The sequence below is a fragment of the Neolamprologus multifasciatus genome, chromosome 3, assembly GCF_963576455.1.
Source record: "Neolamprologus multifasciatus chromosome 3, fNeoMul1.2, whole genome shotgun sequence".
In the NCBI taxonomy this organism is placed as follows: domain Eukaryota; kingdom Metazoa; phylum Chordata; class Actinopteri; order Cichliformes; family Cichlidae; genus Neolamprologus; species Neolamprologus multifasciatus.
The window spans coordinates 37,696,756-37,719,092 of NC_140441.1; the positions used below are offsets into that span (position 1 = coordinate 37,696,756).

Below are 22,337 nucleotides of genomic sequence, written 5' to 3' on the forward strand. Positions count from 1 at the left end.
TTGTCTGCAAGTTGTTTTTATAGGTTGAAACAAGAGTCGCAAAAGAGAAAGTATTTCTCAAGTTTCAGTGATCAACCCTTTAACTAAGATAGTATACCTACTGGCAGTCAGTAGCTCTATATGTATGTATTTTGGTAGTTTTTTGTTTTATTATGAAAAAAAATGTAGCAGTGTTTTTATGATTCATATAGAGATACACTGATGTAAACAGTTAAATAAAAAGTCTTCAGACACGATGAGCCGCAGCCAACATATTTATTTACAATATATGAGAGAGATGGCCTTCAGCAGGGTGCTGGTACGCAGTCTCTAAAGATGAACACCGCAGGCCTCTTTAAATGAAGTCAAAGGGAAGACATTTCCACAGCTATTGTTCAAACCCTTGACGGCCCCCTTCAAGGGAGTTTACAGGGTTACCTAAAGACTGCTCCTTGCCTCTTCCCCCCATCCTGAAAGACATGATTATCAAAAGGCTTCACCATCTTTGAATCTACCCACTGGTTGTCACGAACTTTCTCATGACACCTTAGTGTGTGCGCAAAAAAGTTAAAGATGAATGCTTCCCCATGTGTACCTTGAAGTGACCCAAAAGTGATATTACTAAAAAAAATGTGACCAATACATAAAATAAAAGAAATTTCCATCACAATACACAGCAAGACCTGACACTGTTTTTTTCCCCCTCAGTCTGCAGTTCTGACTTTTTGTTTAAATTTGGTTGTTTCTTGTTCTCATCAACCTCTGTCTTTGATGTCTCTGTCTTATTTTCTTTCAGACATTCTTGTGGTTCTGTTGGAACTGGCAGCTTTTGCTGATCTTTCGGCCTTTCATACAGTCGTGGTGTTGCTGCATAGTCATTGTGAGCAAAATTATCCATACAATAATCATTTTGTTTATTCACATAATTTTTTTGCGGCTGCTTGCTTGCTCTTCTTGCTTTTCTTGCTTTCTGAACTTTCTGTTTCTTGATTGGCAGTGTGCAGACCTCACACAGTTTTAGTTCATTTGAACGTTTTCTATTCTTGTCATCCTTTTGATCAGCATCACATGTTTGATCCATCAGCTCCTCCTCCAGACAGTCGACTCCTCTCTGTGTGAGACTGACAGATTTCTCCAGCTGCTCTCTTTGATTTACATTCACTTGTTGCTCCGCCTGCAGCTCCCCTTCATGTGGGAGTTGTAGTTTTTCTCTCTCCTTGTCCTTCCTGTTTGCTTCATCAGCTTGGGCCCCTTGATTAACCTCCATGACCTCACTCTCCACTCTCTGTGTTTTTTCTACAAGCTGCCCTTGTGTCTCTGTTTTTCTCCATGGTTCCTGATCAGTGTAAAGAGGTAAGGGAAAATTAGAGGACTTTTCTCCTAATAATAACGTGGGCTCCTCTTTGGGTTCTTTGGGGTGGCAATATTCTTCAACCTCCATCTGATCCTGGAGATCTTCATCATTTTCTTTCAGAAATTCTTGTGGTTCTGTTTGAACTCGCAGTCTCTGCTGATGGTTGGCACATTGAAAGGTTTCATTCAGTTGTGCTGTTGCTGCGTTTTGATCGTGAGCAAAATCATCAACATCCATAAACTGATCATTTTGTATGTTCACATACTTTTTTACCTTTTTCAAATTTTGATGATGCCCTGCTTGACTTTCCTCTTTCTTGTCTGGCAATGTGCAGACGTCCTGCAGTTTTATTTCTTGTGTGTGTTTTCTACTCTGGATGTTGTGTCGATCAACATCAGATGCTTCTTCCAACAGCTCCTCCTCCTGTTTTTCTTCTACACTATTGACTCCTCTCCCTGTGAGACTAACAGATTCCTCCAACTGCTCTTTTTGATTTACGTTCACCTGTTGCTCCACCTGCAGCTCTCCTTCATGTGGGAGTTGTAGTTTTTCTCTCTCCTTGTACTTCCTGTTTGTTTCCTCGGATTTGAGCCCTTCATTAACCTCCAGCTCCTCTCCCTGAGCTCCTTCTTTCCTCTTTGCTCCTCTCAGTTTCTCTGGCTGCTCTCTGATTTCTTCTCGGCTCTGCTGAGATGTTTTGTCTGGTTGTTTCTCGTGGTTTTGTCCTCGTGTTTTGTCTTGTATTTTCAGATCTGTACTGTGAACTTTGTTGCTCACTGATGAAATCCTGCCCTTTCTCTCAAACTTCTTTTCCTGTCTTTTCCTCTCTGTCATTCCCATTGTGTCTCTCTGGTGTTCCCTCTCTACCTTTTTTATTCTTTGATTCTTCCTAACTGTTTTTTCTTCTCTGTGATGTTGGTTTTTATTATCTTTCCTTGTTTTCAGTTCTGTCTCATCTTTCTCTCTTTCCCTCTGTGTCTCTGATTGAAGTCTCCTCTGATTTTCCTCTCTCTGTTGTTCTGCCTCCAGTTTTTCTCTCTGTGTTTCCTTCTGTGCCATAAATAACAAACATAGATTATTTACCTCATCACTGTTTTCCTCTGCTCTCTTTTTCTCAGTGTCTGACTTTTTCATGTCCACATTTCTCTGCATCCCTCCTTTTTCTACAAGCTGCTGTTGTTGTGTCTCTTTTTCTCTCCGGGGTTCCTGATCAGTGCTTAAATGAAAACTAAAATTAAAGGACTTTGATTCTTTTCCAAACACTATCGGCTCTTTGAGTTTTTCTCTAAGTTGTAAAAACTGAAGTCCTGAATCATTTTTTCCTGCTTCCATCTTTTTCTCTCGTTCACCTTCAGCCCTCTCAGCTTTCATTCCTGTCATCTCCTCTTCATGTGTTTCTTCTTCTGTGGTACACTGAGACACTTTTTCAGCCATAATAAACTGATTTATCCTGTCCTCTTCTGTCCTGCCAATTTTTAATTTATCTTTTTTTCTCTTCTCTCCTCTGATGTCCATATTATGTGTTTCATGTCTTTCTCTCCTGCTCTGTTCTTCATGTGTTTCTTGTTTCATTTCAAACTGAGGCTCTGTTTCAGTCAAAGCAGTCGTTTTTGTTCCTGAACTGTTGGTGTTTCTTCTTTGATCTGTTTCTTTTTTTGGTTTTTTATGATCATTTTGTTGTGTCTCTTTTTGCTCTTCTTCTCTTCCTGTCATGAGTGGTTCACGTTCTTCTTCCACCAACTGCAAACCGCTGGTATCATTTTTATAGCTGATCCTTTCTTTCTTCCCGGCCTGTTCAGCTCCGTCCTCCTCGCTCTTATTTTTTTCTGTACCTATAAAGAAGCAGGAGAAATGGATGAAGAACAATATGAAAAAGTGAGAAAGTGGAGCCGTTCAAGGGCTAAGAAAACACAGTTCAGGTGATTCAACGCTACATGAATGAAACCATAATTAAGAATATTATTTTCCATTTGTGCCAGTAGAGCCTTTTAAATCCTGCAGACTTGAAATTAAAAACTTTTAAGAAATTTGAAAATCAGCTACAAATAACAAAATATAAACTCTGATCATTTCATTTATTGTATGAGAAAAATAACAAGAAATAAAAACAAGGGAATTAAACACTTAAATATTCATTATTGAAAAAAGGGAGGAAAAAAAAGAACTTACTACATTTGGCTCGTCTCTTCTTCCACACAACAACGACAACAGTAAGAATCAGAATGAGCACAACAAGAGCAGCGGTGACCACACCAATGATGATATTTGGATGACTAGCTGGTTTACTGGGAGGACTGGAAGGACTGATGACCATGAAGAAATCATCTGAAATGACAACGGGGTAGAGTAGTTCATACATTTGACCAAAACCGTCCAGCTATTCATGGGAATTCACATCATTACCTCATGTATGAGCTTTACCTGGAACATGTATGTGTGTCTCTCTGCTCTGGTTGGTGTTCCTCTGTTGGACTCTGCAGGTGATGTTGTTGCTGTGTCTCTTCTCCACAGTCACTCTGCTGCTGACAGTATAGAGGTCATCAGGACCTCTGAGGGTCTCTGTAGGTCCAGCAGAGAGGAGGTTTCCCTCACCGTCCAACCACAGTAGCTCAGGCTCTGGATACCAGCCTGCAGACTCACACTGTAACACCACTCCACTCATGGTTCTGTTAATCCATGCAGCAGGTGAGGAGGCAAGACCTGATGAAAGAGAACAGTGACGAAACACTGACTTGATTTCTTAACTTCATTACGTTATCAGATAACAGGTGGGGGAGCTGATCATAGTTCTTACATCAATGTTTTACTTAATGGATCTTAATGTTGGTTAATTAGTTATTAAAATAAAAAAATCTTGAAAATTAATAAGAAAGGGAAGATCAGCCAAAATAAGTACACTGTATACTCATACTGTAGAGGTTTGTGAATCAGCCTAAAACAAGTTCTATTTTCTTTTATTTGAATCAGAGTTTAAGAGACCGATCAACTATTTTAAAAATTAACCAGCATTTGAATAATATTTTCACTTACCAACAATAAGCTGAATGGTAGTGTGTTTATTCAACTCTGGAACCAAACATCTGTATGTTTACATGAAAATTGGCACAGAAATTTTAATATTTTCTTTATCTTTCTCTGCACTGCTGGCCTGTGAGGCTTGTGTTATGACGACAGATTTTGGCTTATTCAAGAAACTCAGGGTTAACTCTGAAGGCGGTTCAATTCTTATTGTATCAGGGTAAATCACCATGGTAACTCATACTGTGAACCTAATCTGCTCTGTAGCAGGCTAGGTTCTGGGACAGAGAACCTAACCTGCTACAGAGCTAGGTTTTGGGACACACCTTTAGAGTTTGTTACTATAGTGAATGACAGAGTTTAAGTGACCTGAAGTTCTCCTAATTTCTGGGTTAAGAAAGTCTGACCCTGCTTTATGGAACAGCTTCATGGAGGGATTGTTTAGTTTTCTATTCTTCTGGCTGATGTTAGCCAATGTTAGCTCATGTTTAATAGTAAACAATAGATGTGACCCAAAACCTAGGCCGCATCCTTCGGAGGACCCAGCCTTTGCAATCTACGTGGGCCGGGTCCTAATGAATTGCTTTTAACAAAAGAAGCCAAATAACCTGAACATCCACTTACCGACAAAGAGCTGAACAGTAGAGTCTTTACGTAGGTCTGGAACAAAGCATCTGTATTTTCCCTCATCAGACAGTTTCACTTTGGAGATCTTTAGAGAAATGTTTCCATGTTTCATTTCACTAATGAACAGAGACGTTCTGTCCTTGTAGAATGGATTTTGTAACTCAGGTCTCTCAGGCCACACATGGACTAATCTGCGGTCCAGGTCAGGTCTACTCCACTCCACAGTCATGTCTGAAGCATCGATGGTTGGGTAGAGGTAACTTTTCAAAATAATGTCATCACCAACTGTTGCCACCACTGGCTGATTTGAACCAATCACTTCCGACTGACCTGAGACAACAAAGGCTTGTGTTTTTGTTTCAGACAGAAATGAACAACAAAGCTTGTTATTACTGTAAGCACATAACAGTTTGGTATAGTTCCAGTGAGTAGATGACTACTGAACTTAACTATTGTGGTCACTTTAAATGTCTAAAAAAATAAAATCAGCAGCTATGGAAACTTTCATACAAAATAATTAATTGAAAATTATAAATATCAAAGATGGGGCCAGTTCACTGTGTTATTTCCAGCGAGAAATGTGATGATCAACTTAACCTAGTCAGATCTTTGAGCTCCATTTTTTTTAAACAGTTTATGAGGTGTGTATATATACGTGATATATAGAAGGCAGTTAAGATTTCTTTAGTATATTATATTTTGGTGTGTGTGTGTGTTTGTGTTTGACCACACACATTACTAATATTGAATAATAATAATAATAATAATAATTATTATTATTATTATTATTAGTAGTAGTAGTAGTAGTATTATAGTAATATATATATATATATATATATATATATATATATATATATATATATATATATATATAGATAGATAGATAGATAGATAGATAGATATAATTATTATTATATTAAACCTTGGGTAAAAAAAAGATTGCTGAGGGAAAGGTGTATGTCCCAAGGCCCTCAGGTGATGTGCATCCCAGCTGTCTGGAGTTCTACGTCTGACCTTCAACATGAGTCTGAAACTGCAGAGGGTTGTGGAAGACATCCTGCATGGTTCCTATCCCCAAAAAGATCAGCCCGTTAACCCCTAGTGACTACAGGCCAGTGGCTCTGACCTCACATGTCATGAAGACACTGGAGAGACTCATCCTGAGACACCTGTGTCTGCTGGGGGAGCCTTGGCTGGACCCCCTACAATTTGCTTATCGACCTCATATCGGAGTGGAGAATGCCATCATCCACCTCCCGGACCAGGCTTATTCTCAGTTGGACATTGTTGAGAGCACTGTGAGGGTCATGTTCTTTGACTTCTCTAGTGCTTTTAACATGATGAGACCATCTGGGGAATAAGCTCACCGAAATGCAGATGACACCCCACTGGTAGCTTGGATCATGGATAATTTAACAAGTTGACCACATCATGTCCGGCTGAAGAGCTCCCGCTCAGATAACATCCCGACCAGTATGGGGGAGCCGCAGTGGACCGTCCTATCACCCTTCCTCTTCACCCTCTACATGTCTGCCTTCAGGTACAAGTCTCAGTCATGTCATCTGCAGAAATTCTCTGATGACTCTGCCATTGTGGGCTGTATCAGGGATGGACAGGAGGAGGATTACAGGAGCATGGTGGACAGATGTGTTGAGTGATGTGAGCTAAACCATCTACAACTGAACATCACAAAAACGGAGGAACTGCTCATGGACTTTAGGAAGCATGCTCCTACTTCTACCCCTGTCACCATCAGAGGGGCTGACATGGAGGTCGTAGAGGGCTACCAGTACCTGGGGGTACACATTGACTGTAAACTAGACTGGTCCAAGAACACCAATGCTGTCCTCAAGAAAAGGCAGAGTCTGCTTTTCCTACTGAGGCAGCTCAGGTCCTTCAATGTTGGTGAAGACAGCTGATGCCAACAGGTTGAACAAGCTGGTTAAAAAAGGCTGGTTCTGTCCTGGGTGTCAGACTAGAGAACTTAGGAGAGGTGTCTGAGAGGAGAATGCTAAAAAAGCTTCTCAGTATCATAAACAACCCCTCTCATTCCATGCACGCCTCCATGATGGACCATTGGAGCACACGCAGACTGATCGCCTCACAATTTTACACTGTGGAACATTTTTGTGATATTGTTCCAACATTTGTAGATAGTTGTTTTGCACATTGGTGAACATCATCTAAATGCAGAACTGACTACAGGAACTACAGGACCTTTTTAGGATTAATATAAATGTAACTTTGTCTTTTACTCAATTGTGCAATGTTATTATTCATCTGTTTGTTATTGATTGAATGTTTGTCTCAATCTCCCATTATTACGCCAGCAAGACAAAGGAGATGATCATAGACTTTAGGAGGAAGTCACCCCCTACAACACCGGCGAACATCCAAAGAAAAGACATTAAGATAGTGGACTCTTATAAGTACCTGGGTGTTCACCTCAACAATAAATTGGACTAGAAATACAGACATCCTGTATAAGAAGGGCCAGAGTCGACTCTGCTGAGGAGACTGAGGTCCTTCGGAGTCTGCAGGGCTCTGTTAAGGACATTCTATGACACTGTGGTAGCATCTGCCCTTTTCTATGCAGTGGCCTGCTGGGGGAGTGGATGCACAGACATGGACATAATCACATATGCTACCATCGTATATAGTGTATTATCTTACTTTTTTCATTGATTGTACTTATTTGTATTTTTGTATTTCCTTCTGATATCTGTACCTGAGCTGAGGTGATGGAAAAATGTCCCTGTTGTGGGATCAATAAAGTCTTATCTTATCTTATCTTATATGCTGCTACACTATTTTTTATAATAACACAACGTTAAAAATTAATTTCCCTTGGGATGAATACAGTTATCTTATGATTAGATACTAAAAGTCTTCACAATTTTGCACTGTGGAACAGTATTGTGATATTGTTCCAACATTTGTAGAGAGTTGTTTTGCAGATTGGTGAACAGCTGCTCATCTTTACGCTTCCACTCTAAAAATGCTATTTCTTTAAGCCAAGTCATTTACTGATATGGAAGTATAGTTAATGTATAGTTAATTAGTATAGTTAATGGAAATAAATGCACAGAGTTCTTCCAGTTGATTTTAATTTTATTTTTTTGTAATACTTTCATTTCCAGCCTTCCCTTTCAAATTCAAACAAAAGCTAATATTTTTCATAAAATAGTAAAAGTTTAAACAAATATAATATTTTCTGTAGTGGTTGTCTATCTCTTTGTGTTGTTGCCCTATGGAAAACTGGGAACCTGTCCAGGGTGCACTATGCTTGTAGCCCTATGGTAGCTGTGATAGGCTCCAGCGCCCCAGCAACTATGAATTAAATAAGCATAGGATGGATTGTTTCCTTTGTTCAATTCTAATTAAAATATAAGCTTTATGTCATTTGCAAATCATTGCCTATTGTATCCATATTACAAAAATTTAACACATTCACTCATGAAGCCAATTATTGAGCAACTATATCAAACTTTAATACTGGCTACACACCTGTATAAATGTAATTAAGTCAAATGATGTCAGTTTTTCCAGCCTGCAAACCATTTGCATTTTGGAAGTTGTGTGTTATTGACATATAGAGTTAAACTATTATGGTGGTGGATATGTCTGTGAAGGTTCTCAGTCATCCAGGTCATCGTAGTCTAAGGAGCTTGGAAAGAAAAGCGTCTGAACTTCTTTGAGTTGCTTGAAGACGTTTCACCTCTCATCCGAGCAGATGAGAGGTGAAGCGTCTTCAAGATTTTGTGATTCATAAATATATATATATATATATCACAAAAGGCTGATTCTGTTCATCTGGACATTTGGTATTTCCTTTCCTGGATGATTGAGCATGCATCAAGAGATAAACACACAATTTATCTTTTATTTATATAAATGAATGACTTGATAATGTAATTTACCGTGACATGAGGATATCAGACCAAGGACAATATAAGTGCATAAAACACCGAAGACATCAAAGCAAGGATGAAGCATCCTACAGGTCTGAAAAAAAAAAGAATATGAACAGATACTTGATAAATACTTATTACTTTAAAAAAAAAATTACTTAAATGATATTCCTGTTGCCACTAAATGTGATAATATCACAAGGAAAAAGCAGATGAAGTTACTCTTTTACATTAAGAATTGAATAACATGGTCCAGTCCCAATAAAGACGTATAATAGGATGGATCCATCAAATATTTTAACCCACTATGCAATAGTACTTTTATTCAGGTTGTACTTATAGAACTACAAATGAACTGTTTTAAAAACATAAATAATTACAGTAAATACTAAGAAATAGACATTTTGCTTTCCCGTGTGCACTCTGTCATTGTTGATGCAAAACAGGCATCATCTTTGCTTCACTTTAATTTGCAGTTACATTAAAACACAAACAAGATTTCCATGGACATTTCTTTTTCTATAAAGGTCTTTAAAAAAATTAAATGTCCAGCACCTGGAGAAATTATTTAAAGCTTATTCAGTCCCCACCCCCCGCCCCGGTAACGTTCAAATCAAAAGAGAAGGTCCTGGAATTCGACGACGATTTCCAAATTAAATGCTACTGAATTTAACCTACAGGCTATAAGATGGAAAGTGTCCGACAATATTTCATATTGATTTTTACAGCTCTATAATTAAAAAAAAGAAAAAAAAAAAGAATCAAAACAAAAAGTGGAGTAACCTGCGCCATGCCCACAGGACAAAAACAGCACTGCCTTCATTGTAAATTAAACCAAAAATAGTCTTTTCGTCTCCTCGAAAGAGCGCATTATACACATCTATGAAATCATAACTGCCAAACTGGTGTGTGTTTCGGAAAGGCCTCTGCCAGTGTTTAACGGCCAAAATAATAAAAAAAATAATAATAATAATTAAAAAAAAAAAAGAATCGGGAAGGAAACACTTCTTGAGCAAAAGGTAATATTCCGCATATCTTTGGCGGCTGGAATGTCAGGATTGTTTCTTAACCAGTTGAATCCGCAGATTCATTTTCACTGAATGGCGTTTTCTGTTTGTCAGTCTCCTGCGGTTTGAAAGGATTTAAGTCATCGGCAAAAAACAAAACAAAACAAACAAACAAAAAAAAAAACATATTCAGCTCGTGAAAATGCATAAACGTATCAATATTATCTTCAGACAACAATGAAATCTTCTTAATAAAAAAAACAACAACAACAACTTAAGAATTCCGCCTAGTAACCCTGCCTTACAGATAACAAGCCGACATATTCCTCAAGACTAGCACCGATCAGCTCGACTGACCTGGGACAGACTGTTCACCAGGCTGTCCCAGGTCAGTCGAGATAAGGAACAGCTGATAGGGACATGTAACCACGCCCACGTTACAAACGACAGACATGGCTTAACGTGGGCATCACAATATTCTGCACAAAATAAATGTAGCTTGTATCAGGCAGAAGTCTTTCTAATTTTTTAAGAAAGGTAATTTTATTGTCGTTTCAAGATGACATTGATACGTGTATGGATTTACACAAACTGCAGTGCAAATGTGTGTGTCTCCGACATAGTTCCAAATTCACCCGCAACGAAATAATAAAAATATAATCACGGAGGGAGAGTGAATCAAAGCTGAAACTGACATGGTTTTGAGTTCAGATTTCACACATTACCCTTAATCCAAGAAAACAGACACTTGTCTTTCCTGTGTGATCCGTTGGTTTCACTTTCATTTACAATAAAAGAGCGATACGGTGTACTTAGATATAGTAAAACGTGTTTACTTAAAATATTAGACCGTCTGAAAAGCAGAATTAAAGCTTTGCTACATCAGCATTCATTCAAATATTAAAACCTAACGATCAAGTTTGCACACGCACGATCATTTCGGAGGAGATTACACTATTCCCACCATCTTCATTTTTATGAACACTAAGTTTTCTATTTTAAGAGCAAAATACCTCTCTTGAAGCATCTGCATACCTGTTTCTGAACGTCCTCGGCATGATGTCAAGAAAAAAGAGGAGAAAGCTCTTTCAGGTCACCTGGAGAATAAGAAGTGCTTCCGTGTTTCCTGCTTGGAGTTTTTTTTTTTTTTTTTAAACTGTAACTGTAATATATGCCATATGATTAATGTTTGCTTGATATGTTTATTTTGCTAAATGTATACTTTAATTAGCTTCACGCAATCATAGCTAAACTTTGATAAATACATATATTATAAGTATATAAGTATATAATAAGACTTTTTCATAGTTGCACATTTCATGTTTGTCCACATAGTGGCACGCACGATTACAGGTGAATGCAAGGTTTACAAGCAGAACAACATTTTTTTTTCAGTCTGACTCGACCCTAATGCTCTAGAGCAGATTTTGTAGGAGATAACGTATGTCTCACGGGATACACTCCACCATCTTGATTTATATGAGCACACTACGATTTCTGTTTTCTGAGCCAAAGCCATAATATAGGTAGAGGATCTGTTGGAGCATCTGGATCCCTGTTTCTGAACAGAAAAAATGAATTTAAGATCTTCTGACATCCATTATTAGTAAGGTTGTGATACTGGGATATTTGAAGCTTCTTATTGATGATTCATCCTGATACATGTTGTTTACAGACCGATCTGTAGGTGTTGCTGTCTCTAGTTTGGACAACAGCCTGGAGTATAGATGTGGGTCTACATGTGTGGATGACGACTATAAAGTAATAAAGTGCTTGTTTGTTTTATTTGACTTCTCGCAACCAGTGGAAGCAGCAGTTTTACTGAGTTGTTACTAAGCTTGACCAACAGGACAGCAATGTGCAAGTAAATACATGGTTATTGCTATGATGAAGGATAAGGAACCTATCTTTAGTATCTTCATGGTTACACAAGATGAAAAATGATCTTCACTATGAGGTGGCAGTTTGACGAACACAAAAAGATTTACGAGCATGTGAATTTCCATCGCCGTTCCCAATGTTACAGTGAGAGCATAGAAACCTTTGTTAGAAATCTCTGTCAGATAGCAGGACGTTTGGACTTTGATGCCAACAAAGATGAATAAATATGGGGCCGCATGGTCATCAGTATAGCGGACAATGAAATGCCACAGAGGCTCTAGATGAAGTCTGACTTAACCCTGGAGAAGGCTGATTATTGCTCGTCAGTCTGAACTAATCAAAATGCAAAATCCTGGTACCGGTAAAATGACAGGGAGATAAATGCTGTTGCCCGTACGTTTAGGACTTTTAGATGGTTTGAAAAGAAACACTTTAATGTCGGCAACAAATCACAAGGAACCAAAAAAAAAAGTAGAGAAGAGAGACAGTAGGAACTGCACAGTATGTGGGAGATTGGATGACTTCAGAAAGTGCCCACTAAAGGTAAATGTAGTGGGAAGTGCCATATGAGTGGATATTTTGAAGAATGTGTAGGTTGCATGTTCTATTAGGAATATGGAGGACAACATAACTGAAGGGGGGAGATGTGTTTTTTACTGACCGATCTGTAAGTGTCACTAATCTTAAATATATATTCACAACATAATAGTCCTTTAGAATATTTAATTTAACTGGTTAAAGTCATTTTTGCTCCTAAATCGCAGGACACAGTTTACACATCAGGGCCGTTGTCAGACACAACGCAGGAACACACTGGTTACATCAGCAAGTTGTCACACATCTGAGATTATGAATATTCAAACTTTGAATTACATTTAAATTAAATTATTTATTTTCCAAACTCACATGGAGCTGCAGCAGAGGAATGAAAAAGCCACATACTTCTCTGAAGCTGTGAGGTGCTGAAACCTGCTCTAGAGCATACACATAGCAAAATTGGTATGGCCTGGATATGGCCCATACAATGTGATAACACACACATTGCCCACATACCGCAAAGAATGAGGTGCCCCATACATGGGCCAGCACAAGGCCAGTTGCAGACACACTGGTGGTCCTGTGCTGGCTCATGTGTGGATTACCTCTGGCAAACCTGATCTGGGCAACCAAAGGGCCGTCATTCTTTGCAGTATGTGGGCCATGTGTAAGTTACGTGCAGCCACGGGCCAGTTGCAGACACATTGCTAGCTCTGTGCTGGCCCAGAACAGTTTCAGCTCTAGCCCCAGATGTCATCCTAATATGTACCTTAATCAAGCCATGTAATAACAACTTGTGCTGGAACATGAAAGTGCAAAAGTAACATAACAAAACTCTGTTCTGACAGTGAATGGACTGATTCTTACATAGCGCTTTTTTACTCTGTCAGATTTTTTAAAGTGCTCCATACAACAAGCCCCATTCACCCAAACACACTTTCTCTAAACTGAGTACTTTCTAACTACATTCATACACATTAACACTCGTAACATGCAGAATGGAGGAGCCAGAGATCAAACCACTAACCTTCTGATCAGTAGTTAACCTACTCTACCTCCTGAGCTACAGCCACCCAGTGGCAAACATGAGTAAGTATTGCAACAAAGCATTTGGGTCTTCTAACTGAAATAGGAAAAAAGGAACACAAATAGTGCCATCATTGCCAGACCTCGCCCACATCTGGTGGACATACACCCCTGCCATGACACCAGTCAATGTCAGAAGTGCCAGCTTGATGCTGGGTCTGGGACAGACCTGTTTTCTATGAGCCTGGGCCACATAAACCAAACCATAATCGGGCCAGACATTGCATGCCGTCACATAAACAGTGCCATCATTGCCTGGATCTGGATGACACACCACTTATCATGCCAAAGGTCGGCCAGCAGTGCTGGCTTGCCACCAGATCTGGGCCAGACCTGTCTGCTATGTGGGTTAGGGTCAAAATAGTTGTTCTGCTCGCCTGACACTTCATTGTTCACCTGTAATCATGCACTGCCACCATGTGGACAGACATGAAACATGCCAAGTGGTGAACTATCATAGATATTTTAAATTAGTCTTATTATTTACTCATTTATTTCTTTAATTTTAGCTTTTAATTTTAATTTGGTTTCTTGAAAGTGATTTAAGTCTAAATTTAGCAAAATAAACATAATAGGCAAACATTAATCATACGGCATATATTACATCTTAAGGCAACGGTGGCGTCCATTCTTCTGAAAAAAAAAAAAAAACAACCCTCCAAGCAGGAAACACGGAAACACTCCTTTTTCTCCAGGTGACCTGACCATATGGCACTTTTTCCTCCTCTTTTTCTTGACATCACGCAGAGGACGTTCAGAAACAGGTATGCAGATGCTCCAGCAGATGTTGCACATATATTAGGTATTGTGGTCTTAAAACAGAAATCTTAGTGTGTTCATATAAATGAAGATGGTGGAGTGTGTCCCGTAGGAATGGTGTAATCTACTATGCTTTCGAAATGTGCCCAGGTAAACGTCAGTTTTTAATATTTATGAATGCTGACTTAAGAAAGTTTTAAACCTGCTTTTCAGATGGTCTAATATTTGAAATAAATACTTGTTGGATTAATTTGGTTCTAGACCGTCGCTCTTTTATTGTAAATGAAAGTGAAACCAAATTCAGTGCACACTGCAGCAGAAAGGACAGATATCACACAGGAAAGAAGTGCCTTTTTTTTAGGATTTAGTATAAAGTTTGATCTCTGAGCAAAAACCAATTGAAATTTCCGCCTCGATTCATACTCCCTCTGTGATTATAATGCAGAGTAATTATTTCACTGCGGGTTAACTTGGAAATGTGTCCTCACGTCCTGCAGGGGGCGCCAACTCCCAGTCTCTGAAAATCCTACAATAATTTATTGAATCAGTGTCTTTTCACTAAAACCGTAAACATTTTTCATCTTGGTGGTGAAAGCTTAATGCTTCTTTTTCTGAGAGGTTTTGTGCAAGTGCTGGTTTCTCACAACAAGTTTTTTCTGGAAAAAACACCAACGTGTGTTGTCAGCTGCAAAAGTTGATGACACTAAAATGAAATTTTATGTCACATCAGCAGAGGCCTTGTCCTGTTTGTAATGAATGTAAAAAAAAAAAATACAAAACCTGACGTGAAATATGATAGTATTATTATTATTATTATTATTATTATATTACTATTATATTATTATTGTCAGAAATCCACATTCAGATTTTTTATATGTCAGATAAGCTGTGAATTAGCAGACCCAACACACGTTATACATCATTATACTGTGAATTGATCCATGTTACTTCTGATCATCTCACTTTAAACCCAAATTAGACGTCTGATGATGGTAAGGCTAATAAAATGATGTTCTCTGTATCTGTTAAACAGGTTTTTGGTTCTGGAAACATTTTCCTCACAATGCTTTTTCATTTCTATTTTCAGAATAGCACCATGCTCCATGTGAAAGCTGAACAATCTTTAATGGTTCTGTTTGATCAATGCGGCTTCCTGGTTTTCCACATAGCTGCTGTCTTTACCCTGATGCACTCATGTAGTGGTAAGTGAAACACATAGAGTGATTGTGTAACACATCAACCTTAACAGAGGTAGAAATAATCTGTATTATGAACTTCTACAACAGATTGATATACTCACATAGAGTTTTAGGTCAACCTGCTGGGGTAATAATGAAACTGTGTCCAGTCTGAATGTGGATGCACATCAGTAATACTGAAATTCATATTTTAAAACAGCATACATCAGCACACCTTTACATAAATAAGTGACTCAAGAAACTGAAAGTCAACTGCAGTATGATAATTTTGTTAGTAGGGTTGCAGCAATTCATCGGGTAATTAGATTAAAACCAATTCTCAAAGTTAATGGTTTGCTTTGATGCTTTGTTAACAAACGGCTCTGTAGCACTCAGTCGCCACCATGTAAACACCTCCCACCTCTGCCCACATTTGCAACTAAAAACAGACCTGCGATAGAATTGCATTTAAGAGCTGTGTGTGAATAAATATTTGGACAACATTAGGCCAGCACAGCTCATTGTTTCTGAGCAAAAAGGTTGCTGATTTATCTTGATTTCAGCAGTGACGATGATGCTGTCATAGTTTAATGTGGAGTCTGTCTTCACTCACACCACAAAGAACAAAGAAAGCATCAGAGTGCAGATTTGCTTGCTTTTCTACACTGGAGCCACCGCATATTCTTTTAACCCTTTAATTTTAAGTGTATGATTTTATATACATGAACAGTTTTTGAGATTTCTTTTTAACTCCTGAAAAACTAAAATAAATTTCACAATACATTCTTAAGGAATAAATTAAAAAACGTCTGATGTAGTAAAAATGTAGTAATTTATATATATATAAATTCCCATCATGTCCCAAGCTCGGGTCCTCTACCAGAGGCCTGGGAGCTTGTGGGTCACGCAAGATCTTAGATGTTCATAGGACTGCGCTCTTCTGGACAGAGATCTCTGATGTTGTTCCCGGGATTTGCTGGAGACACTCGACTAGCTTGGGAGTCACTGCACCTAGTGCTCCGATTACCACTGGGACCACCGTCACCTTCACCCTCCACATTTTCTCAAGCTCCTCCCCGAGCCCTTGGTATTTCTTGTGTTCCTTGTTCCTGATGTTGCTGTCGATCACTACGGCCGTCTTCTTCTGTTTGTCTACCACCACTATGTCCGGTTGGTTAGCCACCACCATTTTGTCCGTCTGTATCTGGAAGTCCCACAGGATCATAGCTCGGTCATTCTCCACCACCCTTGGGGGTGTCTCCCATTTTGACCTCGGGACTTCCAGTCCATATTCGGCACAGATGTCCCTGTACACTATGCCGGCCACTTGGTTATGGAGTTCCATGTATACCCTGCCTGCTAGCATCTTGCACCCTGCTGTTATGTGCTGGATTGTCTCTTTACACAGCCTACACCTGGGGAGCTTGTTTCTGTGCTGCCATGATTATTGCCTCTGTGCAGGGGCTTATCCTTCCATGATGGTACCTCCTCTTGCTCTCCTTCTTTCCTGGGTTTCTGCTGCCTGAGGTATTCACAGAGCACATGGTCATTTGGGGTCATATTACTGATGTATTTTTGGATGTTCTTTGGGTCATCCTGGACTGTGGTGCTGACACTCACCAGTCCCCGGCCTCCTTCCTTCCGCTTAGCGTACAGCCTCAGGGTGCTGGACTTTGGGTGAAAACCTCCATGCATGGTCAGGAGCGTCCTTGTCTTAATGTCAGTGGCTTCTATCTCCTCCTTTGGCCAGCTTATTATCCCAGCAGGGTACCCGATCACCAGCTGGGTGTAGGTGTTGGTTGCCTGGATCTTGTTGTTGCCGTTCCTCAGGAATTGCCTGACCCTCTGCATTTACTTGGCAGTTGCAGCTCTCCTAGCGGCCTCTTCATGGTTCCCATTTGCCTGTGGGACAAAAATGAAAGAAAAACGGTGTGTATGATCAGCCTTGGTGTTTAAAAGGGAATCACTGTTTTTTCACACAGTTTTTAACAGTGTAGAAATGTAGAAACCCTAGTTTAAATTTATTGAGTTGTGGTCCAAATGCAACGTGGCTATTTCAGGCACATGTATTTAGTATTTACTGTTGTCTTTTACTTCAGTTACCAAATGCAATCTTCTTCTCTTCAGGTCAGTCACAAGTTATCGGTCCGCTTCAACCAGTAGTGGCTTTGATTGGTGATGACATAATCTTGCCATGTAACCTGCACCCTGTTATGGATGCTTTTGACATGACAGTGGAGTGGTCAAGACCTGACCTAGACCCAAGATTTGTCATAGTGTGGCGTGACAGTGTCGACCTGGAGTCTAAAAAACATCCATCCTACACCAACAGAACGTCTCTGTTGACAGATGAACTGAAGAATGGAAACATTTCACTGAAGATCTCCAAAGTCAAAGTTTCTGATCAGGGAACATACAGATGTTTGGTTCCAGAGTTGAATAAACATGCTACCATTCAGCTTATTGTTGGTAAGTGAATATATATATATATATATATATATATATATATATATATATATATATATATATATATAAAATTATTATTATTATTATTAGTAGTAGTAGTAGTATTATTCAAATGCTGGTTAATTTTTAAAATAGTTGATCGGTCTCTTAAACTCTGATTCAAATAAAAGAAAATAGAACTTGTTTTAGGCTGATTCACAAACCTCTACAGTATGAGTATACAGTGTACTTATTTTGGCTGATCTTCCCTTTCTTATTAATTTTCAAGATTTTTTTATTTTAATAACTAATTAACCAACATTAAGATCCATTAAGTAAAACATTGATGTAAGAACTATGATCAGCTCCCCCACCTGTTATCTGATAACGTAATGAAGTTAAGAAATCAAGTCAGTGTTTCGTCACTGTTCTCTTTCATCAGGTCTTGCCTCCTCACCTGCTGCATGGATTAACAGAACCATGAGTGGAGTGGTGTTACAGTGTGAGTCTGCAGGCTGGTATCCAGAGCCTGAGCTGCTGTGGTTGGACGGTGAGGGAAACCTCCTCTCTGCTGGACCTACAGAGACCCTCAGAGGTCCTGATGACCTCTATACTGTCAGCAGCAGAGTGACTGTGGAGAAGAGACACAGCAACAACATCACCTGCAGAGTCCAACAGAGGAACACCAACCAGAGCAGAGAGACACACATACATGTTCCAGGTAAAGCTCATACATGAGGTAATGATGTGAATTCCCATGAATAGCTGGACGGTTTTGGTCAAATGTATGAACTACTCTACCCCGTTGTCATTTCAGATGATTTCTTCATGGTCATCAGTCCTTCCAGTCCTCCCAGTAAACCAGCTAGTCATCCAAATATCATCATTGGTGTGGTCACCGCTGCTCTTGTTGTGCTCATTCTGATTCTTACTGTTGTCGTTGTTGTGTGGAAGAAGAGACGAGCCAAATGTAGTAAGTTCTTTTTTTTCCTCCCTTTTTTCAATAATGAATATTTAAGTGTTTAATTCCCTTGTTTTTATTTCTTGTTATTTTTCTCATACAATAAATGAAATGATCAGAGTTTATATTTTGTTATTTGTAGCTGATTTTCAAATTTCTTAAAGTTTTTAATTTCAAGTCTGCAGGATTTAAAAGGCTCGACTGGCACAAATGGAAAATAATATTCTTAATTATGGTTTCATTCATGTAGCGTTGAATCACCTGAACTGTGTTTTCTTAGCCCTTGAACGGCTCCACTTTCTCACTTTTTCATATTGTTCTTCATCCATTTCTCCTGCTTCTTTATAGGTACAGAAAAAAATAAGAGCGAGGAGGACGGAGCTGAACAGGCCGGGAAGAAAGAAAGGATCAGCTATAAAAATGATACCAGCGGTTTGCAGTTGGTGGAAGAAGAACGTGAACCACTCATGACAGGAAGAGAAGAAGAGCAAAAAGAGACACAACAAAATGATCATAAAAAACCAAAAAAAGAAACAGATCAAAGAAGAAACACCAACAGTTCAGGAACAAAAACGACTGCTTTGACTGAAACAGAGCCTCAGTTTGAAATGAAACAAGAAACACATGAAGAACAGAGCAGGAGAGAAAGACATGAAACACATAATATGGACATCAGAGGAGAGAAGAGAAAAAAAGATAAATTAAAAATTGGCAGGACAGAAGAGGACAGGATAAATCAGTTTATTATGGCTGAAAAAGTGTCTCAGTGTACCACAGAAGAAGAAACACATGAAGAGGAGATGACAGGAATGAAAGCTGAGAGGGCTGAAGGTGAACGAGAGAAAAAGATGGAAGCAGGAAAAAATGATTCAGGACTTCAGTTTTTACAACTTAGAGAAAAACTCAAAGAGCCGATAGTGTTTGGAAAAGAATCAAAGTCCTTTAATTTTAGTTTTCATTTAAGCACTGATCAGGAACCCCGGAGAGAAAAAGAGACACAACAACAGCAGCTTGTAGAAAAAGGAGGGATGCAGAGAAATGTGGACATGAAAAAGTCAGACACTGAGAAAAAGAGAGCAGAGGAAAACAGTGATGAGGTAAATAATCTATGTTTGTTATTTATGGCACAGAAGGAAACACAGAGAGAAAAACTGGAGGCAGAACAACAGAGAGAGGAAAATCAGAGGAGACTTCAATCAGAGACACAGAGGGAAAGAGAGAAAGATGAGACAGAACTGAAAACAAGGAAAGATAATAAAAACCAACATCACAGAGAAGAAAAAACAGTTAGGAAGAATCAAAGAATAAAAAAGGTAGAGAGGGAACACCAGAGAGACACAATGGGAATGACAGAGAGGAAAAGACAGGAAAAGAAGTTTGAGAGAAAGGGCAGGATTTCATCAGTGAGCAACAAAGTTCACAGTACAGATCTGAAAATACAAGACAAAACACGAGGACAAAACCACGAGAAACAACCAGACAAAACATCTCAGCAGAGCCGAGAAGAAATCAGAGAGCAGCCAGAGAAACTGAGAGGAGCAAAGAGGAAAGAAGGAGCTCAGGGAGAGGAGCTGGAGGTTAATGAAGGGCTCAAATCCGAGGAAACAAACAGGAAGTACAAGGAGAGAGAAAAACTACAACTCCCACATGAAGGAGAGCTGCAGGTGGAGCAACAGGTGAACGTAAATCAAAAAGAGCAGTTGGAGGAATCTGTTAGTCTCACAGGGAGAGGAGTCAATAGTGTAGAAGAAAAACAGGAGGAGGAGCTGTTGGAAGAAGCATCTGATGTTGATCGACACAACATCCAGAGTAGAAAACACACACAAGAAATAAAACTGCAGGACGTCTGCACATTGCCAGACAAGAAAGAGGAAAGTCAAGCAGGGCATCATCAAAATTTGAAAAAGGTAAAAAAGTATGTGAACATACAAAATGATCAGTTTATGGATGTTGATGATTTTGCTCACGATCAAAACGCAGCAACAGCACAACTGAATGAAACCTTTCAATGTGCCAACCATCAGCAGAGACTGCGAGTTCAAACAGAACCACAAGAATTTCTGAAAGAAAATGATGAAGATCTCCAGGATCAGATGGAGGTTGAAGAATATTGCCACCCCAAAGAACCCAAAGAGGAGCCCACGTTATTATTAGGAGAAAAGTCCTCTAATTTTCCCTTACCTCTTTACACTGATCAGGAACCATGGAGAAAAACAGAGACACAAGGGCAGCTTGTAGAAAAAACACAGAGAGTGGAGAGTGAGGTCATGGAGGTTAATCAAGGGGCCCAAGCTGATGAAGCAAACAGGAAGGACAAGGAGAGAGAAAAACTACAACTCCCACATGAAGGGGAGCTGCAGGCGGAGCAACAAGTGAATGTAAATCAAAGAGAGCAGCTGGAGAAATCTGTCAGTCTCACACAGAGAGGAGTCGACTGTCTGGAGGAGGAGCTGATGGATCAAACATGTGATGCTGATCAAAAGGATGACAAGAATAGAAAACGTTCAAATGAACTAAAACTGTGTGAGGTCTGCACACTGCCAATCAAGAAACAGAAAGTTCAGAAAGCAAGAAAAGCAAGAAGAGCAAGCAAGCATCCGCAAAAAAATTATGTGAATAAACAAAATGATTAATGTATGGATAATTTTGCTCACACTGACTATGCAGCAACACCACGACTGTATGAAAGGCCGAAAGATCAGCAAAAGCTGCCAGTTCCAACAGAACCACAAGAATGCAAGCATTAGAATGCGAAAAGCAGATAAAGTAAAATGTGGAAAAATGAAAATATAACTATATGAAGGTTGATGATGCAACTCACAGCACAAATATGAAAGTATTCAAAGGACCAAAGATCAGCAGAAGATGCCACTGCAAACACAACAACAAGAATGTTAAAATGAAAATGATGAGGCTGACAAACATTCAGGACTTCAGTTTCACAATTTACAAGGAACTCACAGAGAAGCCTGTTTGATTAGGAGAAGCAAAGTCCTTTAAGTTGTCTTTACATTGGCACTGATCATATATATATATATATATATATATATATATATATATATATATATATATATATATATGTGTGTGTGTGTGTGTGTGTGTGTGTGTGTGTGTGTGTCTATATGTATACATGAATTGTTATAACTATTTTGAATATGTTTTTTATATCCTGAGATAATTTTGTATTTACTACTATGATACCTTTTGGATGCTTAATCTGAGATCAGGTGATAAAATTGTGTTGATGTATGTGTGAACAAAGTCAGTGTTAAAATCAGTGAAACGTTTCTTCATTGATTAAAAGCAGGTGCCTCTTCTGAAAATGTTTGATGGTAGAAGGAAATGCTGGGAAATAAATCACTTATACTTCCTGACTTGTTCCCTGTCATTCGTGGAAAATAAGCGTGAACCTGTTGAGCCAAATCTAACAGACCAAACCAAAATCAGCCAAAAATAAAAGCATGTCCTGAATGCACAGGTGAAGTACTGTGTGACCCTGTCTTTGCTGGAGTATCATACATTTTGCTCAAGCAAAATTTTCAACTTGAAAGACATTTTAGAGACTTGTGTGTTTTCTTTTATTATTCAGTTACT

At 39.0% G+C, this 22,337-nt stretch overlaps 2 protein-coding genes across 3 annotated transcripts; one reads left to right on the forward strand and one right to left on the reverse strand.

Annotated features, from left to right (window-relative positions):
* Positions 1-228: 228 nt before the first annotated feature.
* LOC146523011 (uncharacterized) lies at positions 229-9,000 on the reverse strand. The gene is made up of 5 exons (XM_085141733.1): positions 8,899-9,000; positions 4,976-5,308; positions 3,755-4,033; positions 3,503-3,658; positions 229-3,165 (listed from the first exon to the last, which is right to left on the reverse strand). The coding sequence occupies exons 1-5, from the start codon at positions 8,972-8,974 to the stop codon at positions 644-646; spliced, it is 3,366 nt and encodes a 1,121-aa protein (XP_084997859.1). The 5' UTR covers positions 8,975-9,000; the 3' UTR covers positions 229-643.
* A 5,063-nt stretch (positions 9,001-14,063) lies between these two features.
* Positions 14,064-21,773, forward strand: LOC146523012 (uncharacterized). Of its 2 annotated transcripts, XM_085141755.1 has the most exons (6): positions 14,064-14,164; positions 15,247-15,361; positions 17,465-17,806; positions 18,225-18,503; positions 18,600-18,755; positions 19,092-21,773. In XM_085141755.1, the coding sequence occupies exons 2-6, from the start codon at positions 15,256-15,258 to the stop codon at positions 21,374-21,376; spliced, it is 3,168 nt and encodes a 1,055-aa protein (XP_084997881.1). In that variant the 5' UTR covers positions 14,064-14,164; positions 15,247-15,255; the 3' UTR covers positions 21,377-21,773. The 2 variants fall into 2 exon arrangements, with proteins under 2 accessions (XP_084997881.1, XP_084997871.1); XM_085141745.1 differs by lacking the exon at positions 14,064-14,164 and having other exon boundaries at positions 15,192-15,361.
* Positions 21,774-22,337: the final 564 nt, after the last annotated feature.